Source organism: Physeter macrocephalus, chromosome 10 (assembly GCF_002837175.3).
Source record: "Physeter macrocephalus isolate SW-GA chromosome 10, ASM283717v5, whole genome shotgun sequence".
In the NCBI taxonomy this organism is placed as follows: Eukaryota; Metazoa; Chordata; class Mammalia; order Artiodactyla; family Physeteridae; genus Physeter; species Physeter macrocephalus.
The window spans coordinates 74,536,249-74,546,813 of record NC_041223.1 but is presented as its reverse complement, the minus strand read 5'-3'; the positions used below and the strand labels follow the sequence as shown (position 1 = coordinate 74,546,813).

Below are 10,565 nucleotides of genomic sequence, written 5' to 3'. Positions count from 1 at the left end.
GACACTAAGGCTGCTGCTGCCGCCACCAAGAAGCCTGTGTGTGAGCACAGGTCACTCTCCACACCTCCCCTCCCGGGAGGCTGTGCAGCCCACCACTGCCAGGGTCCTGGGATCCAGGGACAACTTCCCCGGGAGAACGCACGGCGCGCCTCGGGCTGGTGCAATGTCACGCTGGCCTCTGCCGCCGCAGGCTCGCCCTGCATCCGTACCCCTCCCTCCCCCCGGCCTGAGTGAGCCAGAGACCCCGAATCAGCTACTCCTTTAACCCAGTCCTGTCTGAGCGAAGAGCAGACGCCCTCAGGCGACCTACACGAAGAGGCGGGGCCAAGTCCAAAGCTGAATCCTGGGAGCTGTGCGAACAAAGAAGAGAGGGGTAGGTCTCTCCCAGAAGCCTCAGAAGCAGCAGATTAAAGCTCCACAATCTACCTGAAGTGCCCTGCATCTGTGGAAAACCTGAATAGACAACAAAGCACCCCAAAATTGAGGCAGTGGACTTTCAGAGCAACTGTAGACTTGGGGTTGGGTTTCGGCATCTAATGTGTTACTGCTTTTATGTTTACCTTACTTTACTATTTAGAGCTTATTATCATTGGTAGATTTGTTTATTGACTTGGTTGCTCTCTTCCTTTCTTTTTTTCTTATATATATTTTTTTCCCTTTTCTCCTTTGTGAGTGTCTATGTGTATGCGTCTTTGTGTGATTTTGTCTGTATACCTTCGCTTTTACCATTTGTCCTAGGGTTCTGTCTGTCCTTTTTTTTAAATATAATTTTTACTGCTTGTTATCATTGATGGATTTGTTTTATCGTTTGGTTGCTCTCTTCTTTCTTTCTTTTTTTATTACTTTACTTTTTTTTATCTTTAATAATATATTTTTTATGTTAATAACTTTATTTTATTTTTCTTTGTTTCTTTCTGTCTCTTTCTCCCTTTTCTTCTGAGCCATGTGGCTGACAGGGTCTTGGTGCTCCAGCTGGGTGTCAGGCTTGTGCCTCGGAGGTGGGAGAGCCGAGTTCAGGACACTGGTCCACCAGAGACCTCCCCGCCCCAGGTAATATCAAACAGCGAAAGGTCTCCCAGCCCCAGGTAATGTCAAACAGCGAAAGGTCTCCCAGAGATCTCCATCTCAATGCTAAGACCCAGGTGCACTCAATGACCAGCAAGCTACAGTGCTGGACCCTATACCAAACAACTAGCAAAACAGGAACACAAACCCACCCATTAGCAGAGAGGCTGCCAAACATCATATGAAGTTCACAGACACCCCAAAACACACCACCGGACACGGTCCTGCCTACCAGAAAGACAAGATCCAGGTCCACCCACCAAAACACAGGCACCAATCCCCTCCACCAAGAAGCCTACACAAGCCACAGAACCAACCTTAACCACTGGGGACAGACACAAAAACAACGGGAACTACGAACCTGCAGTCTGCAAAAAGGAGGTCCCAAACACAGCAAGTTAAGCAAAATGAGACGACAGAGAAACACACTTGCATCGGCAGGCGGACGCACAACCACTGCGCCACCAGGGAAGCCCCAAGGCTCATTTTTTTTTTTTAAAAGGCATAATCTTTCTGAGAACAGATAACTATACATAAAATCAATCAAGAGCTGTACAATTAAGAATATTTGAAACTTTAATCAGTATGTGTTTTCTTATGGAGAGAAAAATCATAAAAAACATAATTAATCGATATAAATTCAATTAAATTTAAATGATTAATTGCTTTATTTTATTTGGGATTTTAGTCCAAATCAAACTAAAAATAAGTAGAAAGCAGAGGTGGAGTTCTGGAAAGCAATCACACAGAAACTGGCTCAGAAAAGAGAATAATAGTTTTGTTTAAAATCAAAAGGGTCCCGTAGTTTAGGGCTTAATTATCCATTTAAAAAGTTACCTTCACCATGGACTGATCAAAGACTAAATTTCTAAACAGATTTGTTCAAAAAGAAAAGCACTGAATTTTTTTCTTATAAAATCAATGTATCTAAAATATTACTTGCCAACCAAACTATATGTAAAATAATTAAGTTGTTTATTAATCAAAAACACAACTAGACAAATAAGCCGATGGAGATTAGATAAGCAACATTACATTGAGTCAAACTAATTTCCTCCTAATACAAAGATAAGTTTATATTAGTCTTAAAAAAGAACCGGCATATATATGATTTATGTTTTATAAAATACTGAACACCATTTTTAAAAAAACTTGTGCCTTTATGGTCAGCAGACTGAGAATGAATGGAAGAAATGTTAGATATGAACATAATAGCAAAATATAATCTCAACAAAAATACAGTACACATATAATGATTTACTTTCCTTCGGCATAAACACAGAGAAATACAAACTTTATTCAAAAGAGTTCAGAAAACATCATACTTTCTCACTTATCATAATACTATAATACTACACCTGCTTGTTTCCCATAAATACTGCATAGTAGTCCCTTACTATTCCCTCAGGTATAAAACCATCCAAGGGCACCACTGCAGCAACCAAGGTCATTGCTCTCAGGACTGTCAACTAACTGGTGAGTCTCAACTAGACAGCTGACCCTTGAACAACATGGGGGTTAATTAAGGGTACCCACCCTCTGCGCAGTTGATAATCCGAGTATAATCTACAGTTGCCCCTCCATATACACAGTTCCACACCTGAGGATTCAACCAACTGCGGGTCCTGTGGTACTGCGGTTTTCATTATTGAAGAAATCCGTGTAAAAGTGGACTATGCAGTTCAAAACTGTGTTGCTCAAGGGTCAACTGGGTGTATATCTATATTCACAGAAATGGGCAGGTAACAACCACAGTCATGAAGTTGGGGAAATTTAAGCAGTAGGGGAATTATAAGACTTGATAACAATGAAAAACTCTCCCTGACAAGCTAACACTGAAGGCCATAAATATGTCCATCTTTTACGTAAGTCTGTATTTTAAGAAAAACTTAGATATCCATGCAGACTCTCATTAATCTTTAATTCTGACAGAGAATACATCTTGGAAAGAGTACAGGACATGTGGATTTAATACTTTCAGAGCACAATTTTCTACAGTTCTAAAACTCCATTTGTGGACTCATAATTCCATTAATTGAATGGTTTAAGGATCACTGTCAATAAATATTTTTATCACGAATGAAAATTAAATATTTTTATTTTATTATGTTGTTTGTTTGCCTTTTGGCTTCAGAAACATGTATGTCAACCCAGGCATAGAAGGGTAGAAAAGTTCACAGTACCTCTGTCAAGTACTCAGGCGAACCAGACACTGGGTAGGCTTTGGTAACAAATTTTGCTACAGATGGCATGTTGATAAAACCTTTCCAGATGAAGTTCAATCGAGCCAGGAAGGTAGACTCAACTTCAACAGTTCCAGGCATCTCTGGACTAAAAAATGACATTAAGAAGTTTTCAGCCTAAAGATCTGCTCATGAATAAATGCATTTTCTATTTACTCATCAATCATTTCTATTTTAGCATGTTAAGAAAACCAAAATATGTAAAGGCTATGATTACAGAGTTTATATTTTCACTTTAGTGTACTTATATTTACATAGCTATGTTTTTACAGTCTTTCTTCTAGGCTGTCTTGTGGACTAATATGGTCCAGAGAAATGCAAGCAATTTTTCTTTAATGACTTATCTCCTGCCTCTTGGAGCTAATGCAATTAAAGAGAGTTTTAAAATCAAGTCCCCACACACTCAAAACTCTAAATTAACTTTTAAAGTCTTTTTAAAAATCTCAATTAGGGTACAGGAAGGTACAGTTACTGTCTCAGAAGAAAGGTTTCTTTCTTAAGAAACATGTCACTTTTCTAAAGTTTCTGAAGACTTCCAAGTATAATATGGCAAAGAGCTATAAAGAATAGAAATTATAACTAACAGAAAATTACCGTGGAGCAGAGGAGAATGCTGACTTCGGAGACTCTTGTTTCTCCTCTTCAAAGAATTCAGAGGCCAAAATATTTGAGGTTGAAGACAAAGCATCTGCTATACTTTCTGCTTCATTGTCTGAATGTTTACGAGATACTCCAACAACAACTTTCACTTTTTTTGGAGAAAGATCATCTACAGGTGGTGCCATTCGACCTGAAGCGAGAAAACACCAAAATATACCACTTTTGTAAACTGAAATTCTGTAACTTCATCCATTTTCACTTCTAAAGTTATTCAGTTTCCCTGACTGCACTGTTGCATAACCATATATTTCCTGATAGTAATTTGTAACTATCATCATTTCTCACAATGAGTTCTAGAACACCTCCCTTACTGATGTGAAAAATTAAAAAAAGAGAATGTTAAACAACTCAGACGAGCTTTTGAAAAGGAAACATTAAAACCAGAACCTAAAAATGGTTTCCTGATTCCCTATCAAACATTTTTTAAACTAAACTACAACAAATTCCAACAGTCTTGAGAGGTAACATGAGGAACTAAGGAAAACAAATCTGTATCCCTACTGTGTGTTACATATAGCAGCAGTCCATGACATATGCATAATACAATGCTACTTAGTTACTAAGCATGTAAAAACACTAGTAAAGTTTAGAAAATGACATTGATTTTCTCTATGGAATCAAGAAGGAAAACTCATTCAAACTTTCTGAAAATAGGTCAAGTCCAGTAGTATTTAACAAATATTTTGTGTGCTACCATTAAATTTATTGAAATATTACAATATTAAATATTATATTAATTATAAATATTATAATTTTAATCATCAAAATTAGTAGAAATTAATAGAATTAACAAAAAAATTATTAAGATTTTTCCCAGACAAAAAACCTAATGAGTATAATAAAAATACTAGTAAACCATGGATAGCTTTCTTCAGGGATAACAATGTCTAAGAACACCCTGCCCTTTTAAGTCTTTACCATTGTACCAAATGTGAACACACAATTTTGAGAAGGTATGTCATTTTTATTATAAGAAAGCTGCCTAGTCTCTAAAACAATGATGGAGGGCAGCAATGTTAACTAACTGAAAAATTTTTCATCTTACTGAACAAAGTATGTATCAGACCTTTAGCATACCACAGTAAAAAAATAAAAATCGAGAGCTACATCTCTAGAGTTTTAAAAAACTCTCGTCCTCCACCTTTACCAATAAACTGCATATAAACGTAAACTCTTGCTCAACACATCCTCATTTCTTATGCCCTAAACCCAGTCTCTAACATCTGTCAATATTACCTAACCTGAGTATCTCAAAGCCTCCCTTTAATTAAAAGTACCTTCACCCCCTCTTGCACTAGTGCACAAACGCCTGCCCCCTAGCCTCGCTTCTTCTTCTCTTGGTTTCTTTCATCATAATCTCTACTCAAAGTCAGAGAAATCTTCATAAAATTCCAATCTGATCGTATCATTCCCCTGCTAAAATCCCTTCATTCACTATCCACTGCTCTTAGAAGACTAAAATCTTTAATATGGCCTACCAAAACAGGTTTTCAGCAACTTTTATCGTAATCTGTAAAGTAACATTTTATATCATGATCCATTACTTACATACACGCACACTCCACATACCCCTGTGTGTCTGCGCACATGTGTGTGGATACATGTGTGGGTTTTTTTGTTATACATGAATAACTGGAACTAAAGTCTCTCAAAATCATACTTATCTTTATCAGTGCAACTCACCGTGATATTTTCTATTGTTTTCGTTTGTTTTTGAAATGCTATTGAACTACTTACTAAATGGATTTCACTACTACTACTAAGTCACAATCTGACTCACCACCAGTACTGGGAAAACAAAAACCTATTTAAATTACAATTTACAAGTATTCCCCTTTCAAAATCAAAGCAACATTTAGGAAGAAATACTTCAAATTACCTATGCAAATTTTGCAGTTAAGATCAAAAAGATGTTGTCTGTGTTGACTAGTGGTATCTTTAGACAAGGAGTCAATCTCTTCTTTCTGTTTGTCAGATCCTTCTGTCTTCTCCATTGACTTATTGGCTGTAGGTTCCTAACAACAGTGAGAGTAAAAATAGGTTAACAGAAAAACTTTGGCCTCAATTATTTAAACCATCTGATATTTCATACTGATATTTTTCCAAAATGAAACTGCTCCATTCATAGGTTTTTCACGATTTCTTTAAAAAATAAATGCTAGATATTAATTATGACATAAAACAGAGCAAAAACTCAAACATTTCTCATTCTTCAAGGCCTCTAACAAGATCTATTATTTTCTCATTGATATTTGAAAGTAAGAAAAGCTGCACCTGCTCTCAAACTAGAGTCTAAGAAGCACCTACAGATTTCCAGGCCTGTGATGCAGGTGGTCTGCACACTACGTACAGAGAAACAATGCTTTAAACACTCTCAAAACAACATTAAACCAATAATATAGACAACTCTAATAAATACACAGTTTAAAAAATTCTTTTTTCTACTTTAAGAACAAGAGAAGCAGTGGCTTCTCTTGTTGCAGAGCATGGGCTCTAGGTGCCTGGCTTCAGTAGTTGTGGCGCGCGGGCTGTAGAGCGCAGGCTCAACACTTGTGGCGCAAGGGCTTAGTTGCTCTGTGGCATGTGGGATCTTCCTGGACCAGGGCTCAAACCCATGTCCCCTGCACTGGCAGGCAGATTCTTAACCACTGTGCCACCAGGGAAGTCTGCCCCCTTTATTTTTATTTTTATTTTTTTTGGCGGTACAAGGGCCTCTCACTGTTGTGGCCTCTCCCGTTGCGGAGCGCAGGCTCCGGACGCGCAGGCTCAGCGGCCATGGCTCACGGGCCCAGCCGCTCCGCGGCATATGGGATCTTCCCGGACCGGGGCACGAACCCGTGTCCGCTGCACCGGCAGGCGGATTCTCAACCACTGCGCCACCAGGGAAGCCCTGCCTCCCTGTTTAACCCTAATAGCATATTGGAAAGTCTGCCTCTGGGAGGTCCAGGGGAGCGTCTTTATGACAGACCTGCACAGAGGAGCCTTCCAGAGCAGACCGATCTACCCAAGCCCATCTCCTGGCCTCAGCGTCCTTGGCCGCAGTGACACTCACCTGACAGAACCCCTGGGCGCATTCCACGTGCCTGTCAGGGATAGTGTCCGGCACCTAACAGGCTCCTCACAAATGGGGAAATGAGTGACTAATAACATTCAAAGGGTCTGGTTCCCAAGCACCTCAAGGCCTCTGTGGGGGAAGGGTGACTGGAAGCCAGCCCCCGTCGTGAGTGGGAGCCGAGCATCTGCACCAGCGAGAGTTTACGCAGGAGGTGCCTGTAGGTAGATGTTGGCACACGGGGTCTTCGGGGGTTGCCTCTCCCCGAATGAGCCCGCACACCACTCCTGTGGCCGGCAACCTCACACGGGCTCTGGAGCAAACATCGCAGCATCGGCTGCAAAGAAGCTTTGTGCTGTGTTCTGATCCTCCGTCCCTCCCCCGAGGACACAGGCTTGGTGGGCCCTTTTATCCAGCCAGCCCTTCAGGCCACTTCCACGGCGCAGGGCTTCCACGGCGCGGGGCTTCCACGCCGGAGGAGGGTGCACAGCCACGGAGGCTCCTGCACAACAGGCCTCTTGTTCTGCACATTTGCAAAGACTATTTTACACTTCTGATTAGTGGGGAAATCATAGAACTCATGGGAAATTGTATGATAAAGTTTTGTGTGTGTTGATTTTTTTTCCCTACTAGCACTGCTTTTTTTCTGCTTCTGAAAACAGAACAACAAATAGGCATATTCTGTTGACAATTTTTAAGTTAAAAATTTAAGAATGCCTCTGGTTAGAAAGTTGGGACAGTGCAGGGAGGAGCAGACAGCAAAGGAACAGCCTTCCTTTATGGGGAATCAGTTTCCCAAAGGGGAGGCTGTGCGTTCTTGCTCAGCAAGCCCGCCTGACTGGGGGGCCGGTGAGAGCGGGGGTTTTGGTGCCGGCCGTGCTTTCTCCTCCTCCGAGGTGCGGCCAAGCCCACTGGGGAGGCCTCAGTCCTGATAGATTCCCTCTCAGACTCCATTGCACCCATGTTGTTCTTATTTCAAAGTAATTGCCTTTTAACAACTTCCAGGCCTTCTGAATACGTGCTCTGGCGCCTCCGTTTCTTCCCAGGGTGTTTGCATCGTGGTGTCTCATCTGCCACAGCTGGGAAAGCCCAGTGCTTCCCATGGGCCCCGGGCGTACGCCGCCTGCTCTTGGCCAGCTGCACGCTGCCCACCCCTGAAGGCTGTGGGTGAGTGGGAGCGTTCGTTCATCCCACAGATACTGAGTGCCCGTCCGTGCCAGGCACAGGGGCTGTAATGGTGAGGACTTGTTGCTTCCGCTGCAGCGCTTACAGACGGTGGGAGAAAAAATTAGTCATGTGATGAAGAACCCATGAAGAATATTTTATGGAATCACCTGATCTGATCTGCACGTTTATATTCCAGGTTAACCATAGATTTTAATTACATTCCTTCAACTGCAGAAGCATCTCTACTTAAAATGTACTGCAATTATATCTAAGTGCTAGTTAATTAACATATTTTCTCGCTGGTATCACAAAAAAATAGCATCGTAAAGTTGATAGCCAAACTTTATCTTTTTATTTTTATTTGTTAACTTTTTGTTGTATGTTGGAGTACTGTTGATAGACAACGCTGTGTTAGCTTCAAGTGTACAGCAAAGTGGATAGCCAGATTTTGGTGCAATGTCACGCTGGCCTCTGCCGCCGCAGGCTCGCCCTGCATCCGTACCCCTCCCTCCCCCCGGCCTGAGTGAGCCAGAGACCCCGAATCAGCTACTCCTTTAACCCAGTCCTGTCTGAGCGAAGAGCAGACGCCCTCAGGCGACCTACACGAAGAGGCGGGGCCAAGTCCAAAGCTGAATCCTGGGAGCTGTGCGAACAAAGAAGAGAGGGGTAGGTCTCTCCCAGAAGCCTCAGAAGCAGCAGATTAAAGCTCCACAATCTACCTGAAGTGCCCTGCATCTGTGGAAAACCTGAATAGACAACAAAGCACCCCAAAATTGAGGCAGTGGACTTTCAGAGCAACTGTAGACTTGGGGTTGGGTTTCGGCATCTAATGTGTTACTGCTTTTATGTTTACCTTACTTTACTATTTAGAGCTTATTATCATTGGTAGATTTGTTTATTGACTTGGTTGCTCTCTTCCTTTCTTTTTTTCTTATATATATTTTTTTCCCTTTTCTCCTTTGTGAGTGTCTATGTGTATGCGTCTTTGTGTGATTTTGTCTGTATACCTTCGCTTTTACCATTTGTCCTAGGGTTCTGTCTGTCCTTTTTTTTAAATATAATTTTTACTGCTTGTTATCATTGATGGATTTGTTTTATCGTTTGGTTGCTCTCTTCTTTCTTTCTTTTTTTATTACTTTACTTTTTTTTATCTTTAATAATATATTTTTTATGTTAATAACTTTATTTTATTTTTCTTTGTTTCTTTCTGTCTCTTTCTCCCTTTTCTTCTGAGCCATGTGGCTGACAGGGTCTTGGTGCTCCAGCTGGGTGTCAGGCTTGTGCCTCGGAGGTGGGAGAGCCGAGTTCAGGACACTGGTCCACCAGAGACCTCCCCGCCCCAGGTAATATCAAACAGCGAAAGGTCTCCCAGCCCCAGGTAATGTCAAACAGCGAAAGGTCTCCCAGAGATCTCCATCTCAATGCTAAGACCCAGGTGCACTCAATGACCAGCAAGCTACAGTGCTGGACCCTATACCAAACAACTAGCAAAACAGGAACACAAACCCACCCATTAGCAGAGAGGCTGCCAAACATCATATGAAGTTCACAGACACCCCAAAACACACCACCGGACACGGTCCTGCCTACCAGAAAGACAAGATCCAGGTCCACCCACCAAAACACAGGCACCAATCCCCTCCACCAAGAAGCCTACACAAGCCACAGAACCAACCTTAACCACTGGGGACAGACACAAAAACAACGGGAACTACGAACCTGCAGTCTGCAAAAAGGAGGTCCCAAACACAGCAAGTTAAGCAAAATGAGACGACAGAGAAACACACTGCAGATGAAGGAGCAAGGTAAACACCCACCAGACCTAACAAATGAAGAGGAAACAGGCAGTCTACCTGAAAAAGAATTCAGAGTAGTGATAGTAAAGATGATCCAAAAACTTGGAAACAGAATGGAAAAATACAAGAAACGTTTAACAAGGACCCAGAAGAACTAAAGAGTAAACAAACAATGATGAACACCACAATAAATGAAATAAAAAATCCTCTAAAGGGAATCGATAACAGAATAACTGAGGCAGAAAAACGGATAAGTGACCTGAAAGATAAAATAGTGGAAATAACTACCACAGAGCAGAAAAAAGAAAAAAGAATGAAAAGAATTGAGGACAATCTCACAGACCTCTGGGACACCGTTAAACGCACCAACCTTCGACTTATAGGGGTTCCAGAAGAAGAAAAGAAAAAAAACAGGAACCGAGAAAATATCTGAAGAGGTAATAGTTGAAAACTTCCCTAATATGGGAAAGAAAATAATCAAGACCAGAAAGTGCAGGGAGTCCCATAAAGGATAAATCCAAGGAGAAACACGGCAAGACACATATTAATCAAACTATCAAAAATTAAATATAAAGAAAAAAT

The 10,565-nt window shown here is 41.4% G+C and overlaps 1 protein-coding gene across 10 annotated transcripts in view; it reads right to left on the bottom strand.

Moving 5' to 3' along the window:
- Positions 1–10,565, bottom strand: part of PHF3 (PHD finger protein 3) — a 114,852-nt gene that overhangs the window by 13,553 nt on the left and 90,734 nt on the right. For all 10 annotated transcript variants that reach the window (XM_028494681.2, XM_028494682.2, XM_028494680.2 and 7 more), the window contains 3 exons: positions 5,848–5,983; positions 3,903–4,098; positions 3,249–3,396 (listed from right to left, as the gene is read on the bottom strand). In XM_028494681.2, the coding sequence (XP_028350482.1) occupies positions 3,249–3,396; positions 3,903–4,098; positions 5,848–5,983 (480 nt within the window). The remainder of the gene's footprint in view (positions 1–3,248; positions 3,397–3,902; positions 4,099–5,847; positions 5,984–10,565) is intronic.